We start from the raw sequence: 21,156 nt of genomic DNA, 5'->3' as shown, positions 1-21,156 counted from the left end.
ATCTCATTCCAGAGATACACTCTGTCACCATCAGTGTCTGTTCAGAGAATAGGCAGGTTCAGGTTTTAGGAGTCAGTAATCCAGGTCTCAGTAATGCTTGGTGCACACGTGGAATGTTAGCCAGAATCTGACACACCACCTGATTACTTCGAGTTGTTAGTTTTAATTTCAGTTTTCTAGCACTTGTTAAAATCTGACCATTTATCACATTTCTATTTGTAGGATCTAGCTCAGTGCAGACATCATTTTCCTGTATTATATTTGAATTAGACCTGGAAAAATTACTTTGCTGACCATGAGAGAAGGAGGAGGAGAGGGGACCTAATTGAGGTATACAAGATAATAAGAAGCATAGATAGAGTTGATAGCCAGAGACTATTTCCCAGGGCAGAAATGGCTAACACGAGGGGTCATAGTTTTAAGCCGGTTGGTGGAAAGTATAGAGGGGATGTCAGAGGCGGGTTCTTTACACAGAGAGTTGTGAGAGCATGGAATGCGTTGCCAGCAGCAGTTGTGGAAGCAAGGTCATTGGGGTCATTTAAGAGACTGCTGGACATGCATATGGTCACAGAAATTTGAGGGTGCATACATGAGGATCAATGGTCGGCACAACATCGTGGGCTGAAGGGCCTGTTCTGTGCTGTACTGTTCTATGTTCTATGTTCATAAAGTACATCTGAATGTCTTGAATCTGTAACAGGCAATATGTAAATGCAAGTTCTTAACTCTCAAAACTGAAAAATACACAGTGCATAAACAGCCATTAGAAGCTGGCTTGGAGAATGGGCCCTGTTTGGATAACACAATGCCCACAAGTGCTTACTATGTCATTCCCTGACCCCGTTCATCAACCAGGATTAACCTCTGCATTGTGCGCTCCAGCCCTGCACGACAGGAAACTTGCCCACTACCAAAAACAAGCCAATGCTCAAGACTAAGATGTGAGGTATTTTAAAGAAAGCAATCTCCAGCTACACAAGCAGAACCCTGAACTCATCAGCTGCACTTCCTGCTCCCAGGTCCAATGCTGAGAGAGAGGAAAAAAGGCACACACACACACACACACACACACACACACACACACAGCAAAGGACTGGGAAGTTTTAGAGGCACAGGCCATCTCCTTATTTCAAAATAAAGCATAAAATAATACAGCACAGAAAAAAAGCTGTTCGGCCCATCGTATGGGTTCAGCATGAGTTCAAGGAGATGTGAGGACATGGCCTGAAGTCCTCTCAGTGTCCAAACAGTTACGTGGGGCTGATCAAAAGGTTGGCATCTGAGGTGTTCAGATACCCACCTGTAAACTCAACTGTAATGCAGGGTGATGGGTTGCAAAGATTGGAGAAGGTGCGGTTCAGGGAAAAATAAACCCATTCCTCTGTCACAGGGCAATTCAGTTAGGCCCATTCCTCATCCTTCCCACTAGTCCTTGAAACCTTTTCCTTTAAGTATATATCCCATTCCTTTTCAAAGGAAATCTGTATCCAGTTCCCTATTGGACAGTGCATCTCTTATCCTAATCACCTACTGCATCAAAAATGTTCTCCTCACGAGCCTCAGAGATAGTAAGAACGGCCGATGCTGGAGTCAGAGATAATACAGCCTGGAGCTGGAGGAACACAGCAGGCCAGGCAGCATCAGAGGAGCAGGAAAGCTGACATTTCGGGTCGGGACCCTTCTTCAGATGCTGCCTGGCCTGCTGTATTCCTCCAGCTCCAAAGTGTTATCTCCTCATGAGCCTTCTGTCAGTTCTGTCAAATCTCTGTCCTCTAGCTTATTGAATTGTCTGTGAAAGTAATGGTTTCTCCTGATCTATCCCATTGAAGCATGCCCTGATTTTAAATACCTCTATCAAATCCTCTGTACTTAAAGAGGGTGAATTCCTGAACTGTGAAGCCACTCCAATGCAAAGGCTATGTTAATGCCTGCATGGAGGGGCTCCCTCTTGTGGTTGAAAGAACATGGGTGCTCATGGAGAGGCTTCCTCAGCCAGTAATGGTCCTAGTACCTTCCCCAAAATATAAACATTAGACACCTACTTGGTATTGGAACTGGTTAAGGGAAAACAGACTGCAGGGGGTTGTGGGCAGGGTTCAGGGGAACGGGATTAATTGCAAGGCTCTTACACAGAGAGAGCCAATGCATGCATGACTGGCTACATGTCCTTCTTCTGCAATTCCAAAGTTCTATGAGAGATTGGAGTTACCAGCTATGCAATGAAGTAGCATCCCATTGCAAGGCTTCACAATGCAAAAATGCAGGTGGGAAGATTAATACCAGAGGATGAACCACCTTTCACAATCTTGCACCTTCTTAACTCTAAGATGCAGAGCAAATGGGCTACTGAATACTAAAATGTTCTGATTAGTGTAACAATTGGATCTCCTGGGCTTGGGGTTAGACTTTGAGGGCCATGGGTAGTACGCAGAAAGATCTGAGTGAATCCATTATGAAAGGAGGATTCTAGGAAATAACACTATATAATGTTATTGTATAGGCATGTAATGGGAGCGCTATCACATGCAAGTTTCTCCAAGTTACAAACCACCCTGACTTTGAAATCTGTTGTGTATTGTCGCTAGGTCAAAATCCTAGAACTCCTTCCCAAAAAGAGCTGTACAAATAGCCTTAAATCGGACAAACTACAGCAATTCAAGAACAATTCATGCCACCTCTTCAAGGGCCAACTACGGACAGTAAGAACACCCACAGCACAAGGAGTTGTGCAATTTTTTCAAAAAAAACTATCAAACTAGACATAAGTGGCCTCTATTTTTCCCATCCTTGACTTTAAGATGGGGCTCAGAGAACATGCAGCATGTGACATACTGCATTGAAAGGATGACGTGAGTGAAGGACAAGGGCAACCTGCAAATACAATAAACAACATTTTATCAAGTATCCTGTGTCCAGCACCAGAAGAAACTCCAGCTCACTTACATTCCCATGTGTTGCTCACAGCTCATCAACAGCCTTGCGAAAGCAGCAAGTTAAAAATACACCGACTCTGTCACCTCTTCGTCTTGACAAGCAGAAGGTTTCTGTCAAAAACTGACATATGTGTGCGCACAATGTACACAGCCTGTTCCCGACTGGTGTAGCGTGCCACGCAGATAGTATCTGTGCGCTGGAACTCCTTAATTATGTCAACATCCAGCAAAGTACTTGCAAAAAGTCACGACAGTCCTGCTCTCTCGTTGGAGAGACAGAGATGACTGGTGTGGAGTTTAATCAGAGGGTCACAATCTGAGGCAAGGGGGTCTCAGCAGGACCTTCATGATAACTTCAGCCAGCACAGGAATTGGACCTGTGCTGTTATAGAATGTTAGAGATGTACATTACGGAAACTTGTCCATGCCGACCAGATATCCTAAATCAATGCAGTCCCGTTTAGGAGCGTTTGGATCACTTCCTATTCATGTACCCAACCAGATGCCTTTTAGATGTTATAATTCTACCAGTCTCTACCACATCCCCTGGCTCTGCATGAAAAAGGTGCCTCGAAAAAGGGTCGGTTTTAAATCTTTTCCCTCCCATGTTAAACATATGCCCTCTAGTTGTGGTCTCCCCTGCCCTGTTGTTGTCACTCTGCTTCATAAACCAGCCAACTGAGCTTACTGTTAGGTGCAGGCAGCCAGAGGGATAGGAGGACATACAGTGAGGGTTATGAAAGGCTTTGGGTCAATAGGCAGGCTCTTCTGCCTCTGAGTGGGACAGTTGAAGATTCGAGTCCCACTCCAGGTACCAGAGTGGGAATTTTCAGATTGGCACTCCACAGCAATAATCAGAGAGTACTCCCACCTCAGCCATAATCAGAAAGATCCCACGGCACTAAGAGCTGTCACTGACGTCCTAAGCCAATATTTATCCGGCGAGCAGCAACGATACAAAGGATCATGTTGCCATTTTGTGTGGGCCCTTGCTCTATGTAAATTGGCTGTGCACTTCATGCATTGTGGCTGAGAAGTACTGGCTGGAAAGTACTTGGGACATCCGGAGATCACGAGAGGGACTATATAAGTGACATTTCTTTATTTAGGTGATAGCACAGTGGTTTTTTCTTTCACAACAGCCGCATCAGCTATAACAGATAACTGAGTCTCACAGGAGCCAACAAACCAGTGACGAGCTGATCCCTGCACACACAGAGCAGCAAAGGCCGGTTAATAGTATTGAGCAAGTGATCAGTTACATGGTCGTTGAGAAAAAACTAGCAGCAACTCAGCGCGCTGTGCGAGCGAAGAAAAACCAAAACTCAACGCGGAGCAGCTCCCAGGGCCCACTCCGATTTGCACAGTGCGTAGCGCAGTCACTGGGGGAATAGCACAGAAAGATCCCACAAACACTAACGGCGATAGCTCGCCAGCGAAAGGGGGTGGGGGTGGTAAGGGTTGTGCGTACGGATAACTGCCCAATGGAAACTTTGGGCAATACAGTAAGTTTTTTTTAGGATATGTTGTGACATCCCTCTGGGGCAGGTGGGTCTTGGGAGCCCGGGGAGGGACACACCATCTGTCCTCCACAAAAGCCCCTCCTGGGGGTATATTCCAGATGCCTTGGTTTGAGATTGCTTCTGGAAGACCGTGCAACATTCCCTCAGTCCTACACTGTGAGCCCTAGACTGGCCTCACTTGGCGGTGGTCGCCCAGATAGGTGCAGGGTGAAGGTATAAACGGGAGGAACTGGGCTTTAAACAGTCCTTGTTCACAGCACCCCCCACCCCCCCCGCCCCAGACCCCTCCACTCAGTGCATTCTCAGGGTTTAGGCAGGAGCTAGGTCAACCCGCTGTCACTCTACACACAAGAACGACAGTCCCCTCAAACTGTACACTAGGTTAATACACCTGTTTCACATTCCTGATCCCTGGTCCCCATCCATCAGGCAAGGGCTCTTGTGGTAGCGTCCCCACCTCTGGACCACGTTAAAGTCGCATCAGCCCGCAACAGCATTTCTGAGCAGGTTGATTAGGACATGAGGAGTCACAGAGAGGAGTTGGGTCTGACACAGGGAAACACAGCGCGATTCGTTCAATGCTTACACACAGCTCTACACCACCATGGAATCTCTCAACCAGGAAAAACAAAAAAAGAAATAAATTCAATTCCTTACCCTCATCGTCCAGCGATACACACACACACTTGTCTCTCTCTCTCTCTCTGACACAGTATAGGCACCAGGCAGTTATAGCTCTTGGGGCTGTAGATGAAGGAAACAAACTTCCCCAAAAAACGAAAGCATAAATTCCCAGTGTAGTTTCCCTGCTCTCTCTCTCTCATGCACCAACTCTTGTCTGTGTGCGTGCTCAGCCTGGGACTCCTTGTAAACAAGATTCAAGTCCTTCCCCTTTCCTGATCCTGCCCCGCAGTTTCCCTTACAAAGCAACCGACCCGACAGGTTTCACTCTCCGTATTGAGAAAGCTGATACGTTCTAGCACCTCCCCAACACCCGGCAGTGGCCAATCTAACAGCTGAACACCCACGTTAGGGACAGTCTTAAAATTCCCCTTCATTACAAAAAGCGTGCGGAAGTCGTTCGCCACTTTCTCATTCACTGCCCTGAAGCTCCGCTTTTTGTAACACTGGCCTTATGACCTACTGATTCCAGAACCATTTACCCTAACCCTGATCAGCTCAACAAGGCTGGAATTCCCTCCAAAACTCTCTGGCAATTCTCTTCAAAAACCTAGCTCTTTGGCTGAAGAGTTTAGACAGCTGTCATAATATCTATTTATTTAAAAACCAAAAGAACTGCGGCTGCTGTAAATCAGGAACAAAAACAAAGTTGCTGGAAGCGCTCATCAGGTCTGGCAGCATCTCCTTCACGGAAGCTGCCAGACCTGCTGAACTTTTCCAGCAACTTTGTTTTTGTATTTGTTTATTTAGTTTGATTTGCTTTATTACTGTCACATGTACCGAGATACAGTGAAAAGTATTAGATATAACACAGTGTGGAACTGGAGGAACACAGCAGGCCATGTAACATCAGAGAAGCAGGAAAGCTGACGTTTCGGGTCGGGACACTTCTTCAGAAATGAGCTTCAGAAAAAGTGAAAAGTGTTGCTTTGCATGCTAACCAGGCAAATCATACTTTACATAAGTACACCAGGGTAATAGAGCAGAATGCATAATAGTGTTACAGCTACTGAGAGGGTGTAGAGAAAGATCAACTTTAATATATGAGAGGTCTGTTCATAAGTCTGATAACAGTGGGGGAAAAGCTGTTCTTAAATCTCTGAGATAGCAAGAACTGCAGATGCTGGAGTCAGAGATAACAGTGTGGAGCTGGAGGAACACAGCTGGCCAAGCAGCATCAGAAGAGCAGGAAAGTTGATGCTTCAGGTTGGGACCCTTCTTCAGAAATTTCAGAAGGGTCCTGACCTGAAATGTGAACTTTCCTGCTCCTCTAATGCTGCCTGGCCAGCTGTGTTCCTCCAGCTCCACACGTTGTTATCTCTATTCTTAAATCTGGTGTTTGGTCTTATTTTTATTAGGGTTGGTTAGCTGGGTTTGCAAAGCAGAGTGAGGCCAACAGCATGAGTTCAATTTCTGCTAAGGTTACTCTCCTTCTCAACCTCTCCCTTCACCTGAAGTGCAGTGACCATCAGGTTAAATCATGGCCAGTCTCTCTATAGTGATAGAGCAGCCCTGTAGCCCATCAGAACTATGACTTTACATTTTTACTACTTTTTGCCACTTACACTCCAGTGAGGGACTTTGGAATGTATTACTTGTTTAAAGGCACTAATTGTTGTCTGATCACCCCATCCCTGTTCTCAAATTATCACTCCCTTCACCCCATTCACCCAATTCTAAGTAACGTGTGTGAAAATGCCAGCCCAAGCCAAGCTGTCCAAGATCAGTAACTCATTACAGATACATTATAGGACCATGACCCATGCTCAAGTCCAGTATGTGGTGTCCTGGCACATGGGGTAATCAGAACACTGAATCAGCCCATGCAATGGAATAGTGAGACTGGGGACAAACTCAGTGATTACTTGACACCATGAATATCAAGACTAGTTTCCATCTGTTATGCTGCTAGGAGAGTGCAACACTATCAGGTGTGCTGTTTATTTCAGAATGGAATACACTCTGAGGCCCTATCTGTACGTTCAGGTGAAGGTAAAAGGCAATGTAGGAGAAGAAAGACTCTGGTCAAAACCGTGCCATTGCCATCCTCTCCCCACTGCCCTGCTGTCCGCCCCCCCCAATAAAACTCTTTCAAAGAGTCAACACAACTTTTCAATGGGCTGAATGGCCTTGTTCGACAGTGTACCATTGGCTGAATGGCTGGTTTAACAACGCAGAGTAATGTGAGCAGCATGCTTCTAATCTGCACATCAGCTGCGTTTGCCATTAAGGACTCTCCTTCTCGACCTCACCCCTTATCTGACGCATGGTGACCCTCAAGTTAAACTACCAGCAGTCATTTCTCTCTGCAATGAGAGAGCAGCCCTATGGTTCGGTAGGACTATAGAATCTTTGCCCTTAACTTGAACAAAGATTAGCAAAACACTCCAGATTACTTACCTCTTTTGCTGTTTGTGGGCTCTTGCTGTAAAAACAATTACCCAGCCAGTTACTAGATTTGTAACATTTCACAGTCAGTGAAGTATTTGGAGATGCCCATGCACTAATTGATCGGTCTATCAAAGAGATACAATCGACTGAATGGCCTGCTTCTGTGATGGTATTATTCTGCAATTTTCTTAAGTCTGGCTGACACACAGGTCTGTATCTCTGGCAAGGAAGCTAACTCTTGGTACTCCACTGTGATATCAATTGGGTTCCTAGGTGTGGCTCGTAAAAGTAGGCAAAACTGCATCAAACTAACAGGCCATAATGAAACTTGGAGGGTACAGTAATTCATTTATCAGGGATAACAAAACCATGAACTCCTCTTCATTAGTTACCGTTTGCATACACAAATTAGGTTAATTCACCCATCTTACAGGAAGTAACCTTACTGAACTTGAACAAATATAATTACTATCCTAATTAGGCATGATGTGTTATTGGATTAGGCCAATTAATCTTAAATTATGTAAATTCAACAATGAAAAGTAGACTCCTCTCTCAAGTTTGCAGCCTGTAAATGTTACCGTTGTCAAATGTTCAACCAACATTGACCTGCAAAGAGTGATGAACAACTGAGAAGCAAAAAAAAACTTATTTCCTGACTTTCTCCACTTTGCCCCTGAAACCATGATCAAAACTCAGCAGCTCCCTCCAAAAAGGGACGAATTCTCATAAAAGTAAGGGAGCGCTAATAATGGAACAGCAAGTAGTGTCTTTGTGAATAAAACACATTCCAACAGATTTAAGAGAAGCTCCTTCCCTGTTGTTATCAGACTTATGAACAGACCTCTCATTTATTAGAGTTAATCTTGCTGTGCACTTTCTCTGTAGCTTTAAAACTACATCGAGCGTTCTGTTCTATTACCCTGGTGCATTTATGTAAAGTATGATTTGCCCGGTTAGCATGCAAAACAATACTATTCACTGTATCTTGGGACAATAATAACTCAAATCAAATTGACATCTCTCAAGTGGTACTTCACAGGAACATGAACAAACAAAATCTGACACATGAGCCACAAAAGAGGATATTAGGTCAAAGAACCAAATGCCTGGTCAAAAGATAGGCTTTAGGAGAATCCTAAAAAGTATCAATGAGATATAGAGAACCAAAAACCAGCAAGGAGGGTATTTTCAGATCCTAGATCCTTGGCAGTTGTGGTTCCTGTGGCTATTGGTGGAACAACTAAAACCGGGAGATGTTCAAGAAACCAGCAGGTACAGGACTGTAGAGGGTTATGGCATGGGATGAGACAGAGTGGTGGGACGAGGCCAGGGGGAGATTGAAAATGAGGATGAATTTTAAACTCAAAGCATCACTTGACCAGGAGCCAATGTAGGTCTGAGAGCACAGGTCTTGTTACACATGTTAACTCATATTATCGACATAATATCATGCTTAGGAACCACTGACTGAGTGGCAATGGCAGAACACTCAAAAAACACCTTTCACTGGCTTCTTTAAGAAGAAAATGCATTTTAAGAATCCTATAAGTGCCATGGTTAGATTTAAATTTATGCTGAATAAATCTTCCACTGTACTGACCTGTTATAAAATGCTGGGTCTCTCATAGTGCAGTGACTTTTAGTGTTAAAGACTGTTGTATAAGTTTAATAACATTTCTGTTCTATTGTGCAACACCCAGAGTTCGACATCATTGTTTTTTGGAACAATCTTCACACAGATTATATTCATTCAGTGCACACACCCATCTGATCTTGGAAACAGTCTTAAATGCTCCTGTACTTTTCCCCCACTTTCTGTAACTCATTCTTAACTTAAAAGTGGTAAATTTTCATCTCTAATGCAGAGTTGTGAACACAGCCGGGTCAGCTTCTTCCCTGCTGTTATTAAACTTCTGAATGGATCTCTCAAATTTCACATTTAATGTTGACCTCGCTCTTTGTGCAGCTTCTCTGCAGCCAAAACATTGTATTCCTCGCTCTATTCTATTACCCTGATACACTTTGTATGGTATAATCTGCATGCACTGCACACAAAACTAAACTCTTCACTGTGCCCAGGTACGTGGGGCGATAATAAATCAAATTAAATCGAAATCAAACCTGGTAGATAAGCTGCAAGTGTGTGTTTCAGAGATTCTCAGAGGGAACTGACTGATGGGCTTTGATCAATGTTATCCTTCAGTTAACCAGTGAAAGACTTAAGAAATAACTACAGAAAGTGCAGGAGAAACTCAGCAGATCTGGCAGCATCTACTGTGAGAAAACAGAGTTAACACTTGCGTACGAAAATCTTTTTCAGAACTGAAGGGGAGTAAAGATCGTACTCCAAAAGATGGTGCTAGACCTGCTGAGTTTCTTCAGTGTTTTCTGCTTTTGTATCAGATTTCCAGCCTCTTCGTTATTTGCTTTTGTTAAAGGCTTAACAGGTTACCACTCCCCAACAATCCTTGCAATCTGGGCTGCCCTTGTTTCCTTTGACCTCTGAGAAATTGAGCTGAGATGCAGAGCTCCATGCTCTAAGACTATGGTACAGCCCAGGCAGTTGTCATTGGTCCAGCTAGGAGTCAGGGAGCAACATGTAGTCATACCTTTTGACAGGGCCTCACTGGTTCAACACTAAAATGAAAATCGCAGCATAGGAAGATGGGTCTTTTCTTGTTTACTTTTCCATGAAAAATGTACAAGTCGATGTGGACTAGGCTTAAGTGTCAAATCATTTTCTAAGCCTGGCTTAAATTGTCCTGAATTCAATTCTTGATCCTTTCGATGCTTCGAATCGTAATTGCTCTGCGATTGATGGATGTGCCTTTTGTTGCGCGAATTGTCCCAAACTCCGGAATTCCTCCCCAATTACCTCTCTACCGCACTTTCCTTCTTTTTCAGACACTTCTTAACAACTGATATTTTGGTCACCTGATATCTAAGATTACCTTACCTGGCTCGGTATTATGTTTTGCTTTATGGGACATTGCATGACGTGAAAGTGATCACATAAAGTTGTTGTTATTCTGCTTGCAAAGTGCCTCAGGTAGGAATTTCCTTTTATGTTCTCAACTATGTAGGTTGTTGCTGTCAGCAACTTTTGGGAGGCGCCAATAGTTTTGAGATGATCCCTTAGGCATGCATGCTATTAGCGCAAGACTAGCTTCTCATGCACACAGAGGTATAAAACCAATCTATCGGGGCTCTTGTGGAGCAGAGATAGTGTCCCTACTTCTGGACCATGAGTTCTGGGTTCAAGTCCCATCTGTTCCAAAGGTGTGTAATCATATCTCTGATACAGGTCAATTAGAAAATATCTATAAAATCAAGCTTCACATGCATCTTAATTCCCAGCATTTGGTGTTGATGTCACACTTATTTAGCTCTTTGTCAACTCTGTGTTCTACTCACATGTGTGAACAATAGCATCATGGAAACAGAACTTTATCCCTTAAGTAGGCACCTGGTATTGTGCCTTCAGCATTTCACTGTTGTCCTTGAACTTGCAAACCACAGCATGGTGGTATTAAGTGATGTAAAAATGGAACAGCAATATTTTTCTGGTCACTGCCTCATGGCATTTCACCATTCTCAGTGCAAAGGCACAGAATCAAATGTAGTTGCATGTTGAGAGAAGGACTTACATTTATATAGCCTCTTTCATGTTTTCAAGGTATCCCAAAGTGTCCTTCCAGCCAGTGGTTTTTGAAATGCAGTCACTGTGGTAATGCAGGAAATGCTGATATATATGAACAGCTACATTCTACAAATAGCAATGTGGTAATGACCAGATAATTTTCATTTTTTTATGACTAATGCTGATTGACGGCTAAATATTGACCAGGAAGCCCAGTGGCAACACAGCTGCTCTTCTCTAAATAGTGCCACGGCATCTTTTACTGGAGAGGGCAACGGGACCTGTGTTTAATTTCTTATCTGAGAGGCGGCACCTTTGACCATGCAGCACTCCCTTGGGACTGCACTGCAGCGTCCGTCTACATTTTGTACTGAGTTGCTGACAGCAGGGCCTGAACCGATGGCCTTTTGACGCTAAGGAGAGGACACTGCCTGTGCAGAAGGGAAAGGTGCAACAGGCCAACAGATGTTGGGCTCCAGGCCTCTTCTTGGGGAGGTGCAGTGTAGGCCTGGGAGAGCGTGGTCTCTTAGTGCAAGTATACTGAATGGGACAGAAGGGTTGGATTAGTGCAAGGCCAGTATCTGGCCTCCGCTCCTGTATATGGCTTTGTTGAGGGTTGATTGTTGACTGGTATGCTTCTGGCAGCCTTTACTGTTCTCTCCTCTAACACCCACAAATCTACAGATGAGTGGACCCCAGGATTCCACCCTTGCAGTTGCTAGGCACTGAGGAAGATGAGGATCCTTTGGTTTTTGCCTGTCCAAATGCCATTTTTTGTCCTGTGGCTCGAGAAGACAGATGGCTGGTTGGGAGTTTCCCTCCACTCTCACAGCTCAGATTAGTAACCAAGTGGGGAAAACCCAGATCTCGGTGACACACTGGCAACTTTTAAGTGTTGCTGTCAAAGGCAGACTCAATATGGGAACGCTCATGGTTCAAGTAATCACGGAAACCAGAAAGAGCCTTCGTGTTTTTGTGAAGAACAGGGGAGTTGATGATATGAGTCAAGGTCAGAACACATGAGATCAAATGAATATTGAAAGGAATGATTTGCCTTTAGGTAGAGTCTTTCGCAGCCTCTGGGCATCACAAAGCATCCAATGGCTAATAAAGCTGTTGAAATGTAGGTACTGTTTCAGTATGAGCAAATTACTGCAGATGCTGGAGTCTGTACTGAAAACAAAAAGTGCTGAAAATCACAGTGGGCTTCCACTGCCTGACCTACTGTGATTTCCAGCATTTTTGCATTCGTCACTGTTCCAGTGTAAGCCATACATCCATTGTGAGCAGCGGGAGCTCCCAATACACAGCACTGAGAGAAACGCCAGATCATTTGGTTGAGTGATATTGATTGAGAGAGAAATGTTGATCTGATCACCAGGGAGCCTATTTGTCAAATGTGGTGGCATCGGATTGTTTTCCATGGCAACTGACAGAATAAGCATTTAACTGCACAGCATTGAGTGTGTGTTGCAGTGTTCACACAGAAAATCTACTGGAGTTACTAAAGGGGGGGACTAGAAGCTACAGCCTTCAGTCACAGAGAACAGAACACTGCCCTGTGAGCCAGAACTAAAAGCACTTAATAAGAGCTGGAATTCGCTCCCTAATGGCATAGTGGGTTAACCCACAGCAGGTGGCCTGCAGCAGTTCAAGAAGGCAGCTCATCACCACTTTCTCAAGGGCAACAAGCGATGGGCAATAAATGCTGGCCCAGCCAGCGACACCCACATCCCACAGATGAATTTTAAAAGAGTCAGGAAGCAAGCATAAGGGATTGGCAAGTGGTGGCATGGAGGTAGAACAGTGAGAAACGTCACAGGGAAACAGTCCAGGTTCATGAACAGAAAGAGAGAAAGGGAGAGAGAGTGAGAGACAAACAGATAATGGGCTGGGAATAGTGGATTCGTTTGAAATAGAAACTACATTTTAATACTGCCTTACGGCAGAACTTTGCAGTCAATGAATTTTCCAGAAATGCAATCATTTATTTTGCAGGCCAACGTGAATTTCGATAAAAGCTAATGGTATAGAGAAGGTAAAATGGGATAAGTATTGTGGTAAAAATGGAATGTGAAACTTTATGCATTCTGAGAAAGCGGTTGACAAAGGAAGAAGTCCGGTTTTTGGGAGATTTGAGAACTGTGCTGATAACATATGACTGGGGAATGCTCTGAATGTGTCCCTTGTGACATGGATTATGAGTCATTCTGAGAAGCATCTTCCCCACAAAAGATTAAAGTGTAGGATAGAGGAAGAAGAGCCAATCAATCCTGAAATTAGTCACAGAGAAATGAGAGAGAAAGGGGACTAAGATTATTGAGGGAGTCAGAAGTCACACGACTTTTTCTGATGAAGGGTCTAGGCCCGAAGCGTCAGCTTTTGTGCTCCTAAGATGCTGCCTGGCCTGCTGTGTTCATCCAGCTCTACACCTTGTTTTCTCAGGTTATAGTCCAACAGGGTTATTTGAAATCACAAGCTTTCAAAGCGTTGCTCCTTTGTCAGGTGACTTCGCTTGTTGAAGGAGTAGCTCTCTGAAAACTTGTGATTTCAAATAAACCCATTGGACTACAATCTGGTGCTGTGTGACTTCTGACTTTGTCCATCCCAGTTCAACACCAGCTCCTCCACATAATGACAACCATTGAGAGAATCAGCAAGGCACTATGTACTGCTGCCCTTCCCAACAGGGCCAGTAACAAACAAAATAAGTTACATTTCTGACAATGTCTTCTGGGATAAATCCTTCAAGTAACATAAGGACAGATTGAAACATTGACTCTGTTCCTCTGTCTCCACAGATGCTGCCAGACCTGCAGAGAATTTCCAGGATCTTCAATTTTCATTTCAGATTTTCAGCATCTGCACAATTTTATACATGTGCTGCTTGGAAAGAGGTGATAAAAGTATCAATTTCTAAATGTAAATAACACAGAAACTATGGGTTAAAAATTCTTTGTAGAAATACACAAAGAGTAGGCCATTCAGCCCATCGAGGCTGATCGACCCTTCAACTGGATCATGGCAGATCAGTGGTTAGCACTGCTACCTCACAACACCAGGGACCCATGTACAAATCCACCCTCAAGCAACTGTCTGTGTGGAGTTTGCACATTCCCTGTGCCAGTCTGAAAATGTGCACGGCAGGTCGATTGGCTGTGCTAAATTGCTCGCAGTGTCCAAGGATGTGTAAGTTAGGTGGATTAGCTACGGGAAATGTAGGGTTACAGGGAAAGGGTAGGGGAGTCTGGGATGCTCTTTGGAAGGGTGGTGTGGACTTGTTGGGCTGAATGGCCTGTTTCCACACTGTAGAGATTCTATGATCTATTTTGATGCTACTTTCTCACATATTTCCTGCATTTCTTGATGTCATTAGTCTCCAGAAATCTACTGATCTCCATCTGAAACCTGATTGTGCTTTCATAACCCCTGGAGTAAAGAATTTCAAAGATTTACAACCATCTGAATGAAGAAATCCCTTCTCATCTTAATCCTAAAAGCCCTGCTCCTCATTCTTGTCGGTGTGCCTGGTACAAGTTCAAACCTGGAGACCACATATTTCTACTTGATTCTAAAATCCAAAGAACTGAGGGTGCTGGAAATCAGAAACAATAAAAAGAAATTGCTGAAAAATCTCAGTAGGTCTGGCAGCATCTGTGGAGAGTGCAGTGTTCTGAGGAAATACCACTGCACCCAAATCATTAACTCTGCTTTCTCTTCACCAATGCTGCCAGACCTGCTGAGTTTTACCAACAATTTCTGTTTCTGATTCTATTATATTCACTGGCTCTCCCACCCCCAATTATTTTAAACATTTTGGAGTCGTCTGGTTACACAGTACACTTGGAGAGGCAATGGCCAGGTGGTATTATCACTGGACTGGTAATCCAGAGACCCAGATAACATTCTGGGAAACCTGGCTTCGAATCCCACCACAGCAGACAGTGGAATTTGAATTTAATAAAATATCTGGAATTAAGAATCTAATGATGACCATGAACCCATTGTCGACTGTTGGAAAAAAGCCAACTGGTTCACGAATGTCCTTTAGGGAGGGAAATTGCCATCCTTACCTGGTCTGGCCTACATGTCACTCTAACAATGCAGGTGACTCTAGACCCTGCTCAGGGCGATTAGGGATGGGCAATAAATGCTACCTGGTCAGTGACACCCTCATCCTGTAAATGAACAAAGGGAAAAAGAAATCATGCTTTTGGCTTCCAATAATGGAACAAATCTGGGATGTCAAACCATTAGATAAATGGGATTGGATACATTAACACTAAATGTCCTGGAGGAAAGAGGTGCAAAGCATCAGGAAACACAGAAGTCACTATGAATGCTGCTGTGCAGGTGGTAGCATATACTCAACAAATCTCAATGAATCCTTTTAGTCGTTGTCATGCAAAGCAGGGGGAGGGGTGGACAGTGGGGTTTAGTCTATTTAAAGTTTAGTAAAGGCTTTTGGCTTGGTGCCACACTGGAGATTACAAGATCAAAGGGCACAGTGTAGAGAAAGCTCTTAATTGCATGACTAACTGGCTGAGTCATAAAATTCTGTGGAAGTTAATTAGTTGGTAAATGTCAAATCAAAAAGAGTGGTGGTCCCTCAATGAGGAGGCAGAAATGTTGCTGCTGTACCAAGTATGGAAGAAGGATTGTAAGGATGTTGATCTGAGTACACCAATAACGGCAAATTAGGAGGGTTCAGAAAACATTGGGTATTCGTGGAACACAGGGGTGTGGACAACTTAGGAAACAGAGCTGAAGATTGGGTTAGCTCTACTTAGCGTGCAGAAATGCAAAGTCATGAAGCTGGGGAAATGAGACAAACAGTGGGCATACAAAGTGAATAGAAACATTCCATATGATGCTACACAAGAGCTGCAGTAACTCCTTACTTGAAGATTCCCCATTTAAAGTTGGTGTGCTTTTAACATCACAACATGGCTTGATGGGCATCATTTTGGCCTTGCCACTCCTGGTTCTGACTCTCTGACCTGAGCCTGCTCCCTGATCTCAGATTCCTCCCATCTGGTGCTAGACTTCCTGGTTTGTGGCCTCTCCCTGTGCTTGACCCACAAAGGGTGGATCCTGAGGCTCTGCTGTTCGAGGTCTGCACTGGGGAGTTTCACATATCAGGCTCCAGGTCTCCTGTTTCTTCTGACTACATTGTAGCTGATCCCTGGTAGCCGCTTTGTGAGAGGCCAAGGCAGCTATTCCTGCTGGTTACCCCCAGGATATTCCTGTGCTTCATCGTGATTAGTACCCTGCCAGCCAAGAGGAAGACCAAGGCCCACAGTCAGCCACAAAATGATCATCCCCCACAACAGACAATCTAACCATCATCCATTGGCATTCAAAGGTGTTACCGTCACTGAATCCATCCCCCTTCTCACTATCACTATCGATAACCTGGGGCGGGGGGGGGGGGGGGGGGGGGGCGGGGGGTTACTACTGTCCAGAAACTCAACTGGATTAGCCTTCTCAATACAGTGACTCCCAGAGTACGTCAGAAGCTAGGAATCCTGCAGTGAGTAACACCCCTGAATCCCCAGAGCGTGTCCACCATCCATAAGGCACCATTTAGGAATGTGATGGAACGCCCCTCCATTTACCCAGATGGGTGCAGCTCCAACAACACCAAATAAGCTTGATGCCAGCAAGAACAAAGCAGCCCATTTGATTGGTACCGCATTCACAAACATTCACTCCCTCCACCAACGACGCTCAGTAGCAGCAGTGTGTACTATCAATGCGATGCCCTGCAGAAATTCACCAAAGATCCTCAGGCGGCACCTTCCAAACCCACGACCACTTCCACCTAGAAGGACCAGGGCAGCAGATACATGGGAACCACCACCTCCTTCGAGTTCCCCTCCAAGCCACTTCCCATTCTGAGTTGGAAATATATCACTGCTCTTTTGACCGCCAGGTCAAAATCCTGGAAATTCCCCCACACCCCGCACTGAACGGTATTATTGGTCTACCCTACAGAACATGGACTGCTGCGTTTCAAGAAGGCAGTCCAGCACCATTTTCCCAATAACACCTAGGGGACATGCAATAAGTGCTATTCCAGCCAGGGACACACACCCTGTGCATAAATTTTTAAAAAGCAGCAGCTTCACCACGGAGTCAGGGAGAAGGGGGCTGCGGCCTCTCTAACAGATGCTCTCTGGCATCAGCCACAGCATAAGCAACAAGAAGCAACAGCTCAGGCTGGGGGTCTGCAGCCTGATGAGTAAAGGGCACCTGGTGCAGCCCCTGGGCAGGGGGGCCTCTGGCTCCAGTTTCGACGGGGGAGGTGCGGGTCGGGGGGGGGGAGTCGGTGGGGAGGTTGGTGGGTGGTCTAGAAGGTGAAGGTAATACGCATCAGAGCTGAAAACAAAAAGTGCTGGAAGTCACTGTGGATCAGGTTGTCAGAGTGTCAGGGAGGAGAAGGATCTGCAGCAACCAGGAACGGGATGCGGGTTTGGTGGACTGCAACCAGAAATTTACATTTTTTCTACATATTTTAAAGTTATTTCATTCACAAAATAGAAATTCAGTAACAATATATTCCAACTTGCAGGGTACCATGTTTATTTTCAGGTAAGGAAGACCTCACAGAACCTAACTCTTGTTTTAACGTGGGTTCCCAGAGGAACCAATGTTTCACTTTTTAAAAAAATCATTCGTGGGGAGGATGTGGCGTCACAGGCAGGGCCCAGTGTTTATTGCCCATCCCTAGTTGCCCCTGAGAAGGTGATGGTGAGCTGCCTTCTTGAACCTCTGCAGTCCTCCTGCTGTGGGTTGACGCTCAATGCCATTAGGGAGAGAATTTCAAGATTTAGACCCAGTGACAGTGACGGAATGGTCACACATTTCCGAATCAGGATAGTGACTGGCTTGGAGGGGAACTTGACAGCAGAGGTTTTCCCATGTATCTGCTGTTAAACACTTAAAGTTGTTCCATTGAAAATTGCGAATTGCACAAATGCAACAGCGATGTAAAAGTGGGAATGCACGTGAGATGTGGTTCAAAGTCATTTTTTTAGAAGCATGTTCAAGAGAATACAAGTATAAAAGCACAAGTACCATGAAGAGATTATCAGTTTGTGCAGGATATCAGACATTCACTCCCTGGCTATTGTCATAGAGTCGTAGAATTGTACAGAATGGAAACAGACCCTGCTGTCCAACTCGTCAGTGCCGAACTGATGTCCCAATTTGACCTAGTCCCATTTGCCAGCATTTGGCCCATATCCCTCTAAACCCTTCCCTTTCTTGTACTCATCCAGAGGCCTTGTAAATGTTGTAGATGTACCAGCCTCCACCACTTCCTCTGGCAGCTTATTCCATATACGCACCACCCTCTGTGTGAAAATGTTGCCCCTTAGGTCTCTTTTAAATCTTTTCTGTCTCTCACCTTAAACCTATGCCCTCTAGTTTTGGACCCTCCTACCTGGGGAAAATATCTTGTCTATTTACCCTATCCATGCCCCTCATGATTTTATAAACCTCTATAAGGTCACCTCTCAGCCTCCGATGCTCCAGGGAAAAAGCCCCAGCCTATTCAGCCCCTCCCTATAATCAATCCCAGCAACGTCTCTGTGGGTGCTGTGGGCATTTCTGGAATAAGGGGAGGCAAATAGAAAGGAGGGCGATTAAACTGGTCACAGGAAAAAGACAGGCAAGTGGGGTTGGGGATTATTGGATCAAACACAATCTCTTTTTTCAAAATTCATTCAAGAGGTGAGGGAGTTGCTAGCTAGGCTAACATTTATTACCCATCCCAGAGGGTAGTTAAGAGTCAACTGCATTATTGTGGGCGTGGAGTTACATGTAATATGGACCAGGAAAGGATGGCAGTTTCCTTCCCAAAAGGGCATTAGTGAACTGCATGGGCTTTCCTGACAACTGACAATGGACTCATGGTCATCAGTAGATTCTTAATTCCAGAATTTCACTGAATTCAAATTCCACCATCTGCTTTGGCAGGATTCAAACCCAGGTCCCCAGAACATCCCCTTCGTGTCTGGATTAACAGTCCGGCAATAACACCACTCACTAGGCCATTGCCTCCCTTATCAACCTCAATGAATGGCTGATCAAACTCAGTAGCTGGAATGGCCTACTTCAGCTCCTATGTCATGTAGTCTTATGATACAATGTGTATTTTAAACATTTGTTTGTTTAGCCACCACTGTTTCAGCCATCATGTATTGGTGGTCCCTAACTGCCCAGAGAGTAGTTAGGAGTCAACGCCATTACTGTGGAGGAGGAAAGCCAAAGATCAACACTATTACGTGTGACATGGTACTATCTGTAAACCAGACAGTGTAGAGGCAGCATGTTTCCTTCCCGAAAGGACATTTATGAACCTGATGTTATTTTCAAATAACAATTGTCATTAGACCTGCTTTTTTATTCCATTCAATATACATCATCTCGCCATGGTGGGGTTTTAGCCTGGGGCTCTGGCTTACCAACCTAGTTACATTATCACAATGTTACTGGCTCTCCTACAATAACAGGAGTCACCGTTATTCAAAATGCTTTGGGATATTTGCGAGATAGGATAAAGGTGTGAGCTAAACAACACAATGGTTTATTAGATAGGCACTGTGGTAATTTGTATCAGATTCACATTATTCCATTCTTCATTGTCTTATAAGCAAATTTCTCCTAAAAATACTTTCAAGCTTTGATGGTGTTGGTGTTTTGTTTTTGATAAAGTCAGCATCATGAAACACACTTGTGTGAGAGCGACAGGGAAGTTGTTCAGGCTGGGTTGGAGCATGTAACCACACATATACACAGTGAGCTACAAACATGAGAGCTCAGTGATCCTTCACACAGCAACCAGCAAAGTAAAGAAGTGGAGATTAAGTGCAAGCTTACATCACCTGGTGGGGATGGCATGGTGGTTCAGTGGTCAGCGCTGCTCCCTCACAGTACCAAGGGCCTGGGTTTGATTCTACCCTGGGGCAACTGTGTGGACTTTACACATTCTCCCTGTGTCTGTGTGGGCTTCCTCTGGGTGCTGTGGTTTCCTCCTACAGTCCAAAGATGTGCAGGTTGGGTGGATTGGCCATGCTAAATTGCCCAAATTGTCTCGGGATAGATTAAGCATTGGAAATGCAGAGTTACAGGGACAGGATAGGTCTTGATGCAATGCTCTTTGGAGGAGCTGGTGTGGCCTTGATGGGCCAAATAGCCTGCTTCTACGCCATAGGGATTCAATGATCGCATATTCTGCTATGTACATTATTCCCAGGTGCAACCAACTGAACTCTCCATATCTTCCTGTTTGTACCTTGGTTATTGAGCAGTTAAAGGCTTATGATGTACTGCTCACACACAGACACATTCTCAAAACTCCCACCAAAAAAAGGATCACTTGCAGAGGTTAACTTCAAAGCCATAATCTCTACCTCCCTCAGTAGAGACACTGATATGTCGATTCACTGTGAGTGGCTCAGAGCGGCTAAGAATGAGCCTTTTTTAAAACCATTAAGATGCCATGCTGCATAGCTAATCCAGTAATTTACTGCACTAACGTCTGGCAAACATCAGTCAGACCCACAGGATGTCAATGTCACATGCCACTTTCTCCACGCGATGCTGTTAGTTGGATCCAAAATGCAAGCAGAGTGTCTTGACCCAATGCCAGCATCCTGGTACACCATTCAATCAGCAACACGTTGGTAAAATGCCTGTCAAAAGAGTTTATGTTGATGGACCAATGATAAATGAAGAACTGTCAACAAACTGACAAGATGATGAAAACAGATTTGTACATGGGGATTTCCTGTGGATCAAGAATAGTTTGGCAGCACTGAAAGCAGGTTGGGTATGATTCTTATTAATTTCGTTAACCTTCTCCAACTAGTACCAAACTCTACAGCAGCAATGGCCCAGCTAGGCAGCTCTCTGTCCACCTACGTACTCTTTCATGGCTTGGGGAGCATCCAAACTAGACAAGGTAAATGCAGGAAGG

At 44.6% G+C, this 21,156-nt stretch overlaps 1 protein-coding gene across 6 annotated transcripts in view; it reads right to left on the bottom strand.

Annotated features, from left to right (window-relative positions):
* Positions 1 to 21,156, bottom strand: part of LOC125467564 (ras-GEF domain-containing family member 1A-like) — a 210,323-nt gene that overhangs the window by 29,117 nt on the left and 160,050 nt on the right. Inside the window, exon 1 of one of the 6 annotated variants that reach the window (XM_048563591.2) lies at positions 5,114 to 5,406. The exons of the other annotated variants lie outside the window; for them this stretch is intronic. Within the exon in view, the coding sequence (XP_048419548.2) occupies positions 5,114 to 5,119 (6 nt within the window). The 5' untranslated portion in view covers positions 5,120 to 5,406. Of the gene's footprint in view, positions 1 to 5,113; positions 5,407 to 21,156 lie in introns of those variants that run through there. 6 annotated transcript variants of the gene reach the window in all.

The sequence above is a fragment of the Stegostoma tigrinum genome, chromosome 37 (genome assembly GCF_030684315.1).
Source record: "Stegostoma tigrinum isolate sSteTig4 chromosome 37, sSteTig4.hap1, whole genome shotgun sequence".
NCBI lineage: Eukaryota > Metazoa > Chordata > Chondrichthyes > Orectolobiformes > Stegostomatidae > Stegostoma > Stegostoma tigrinum.
This window is presented reverse-complemented; position numbering and strand designations above follow the sequence as displayed.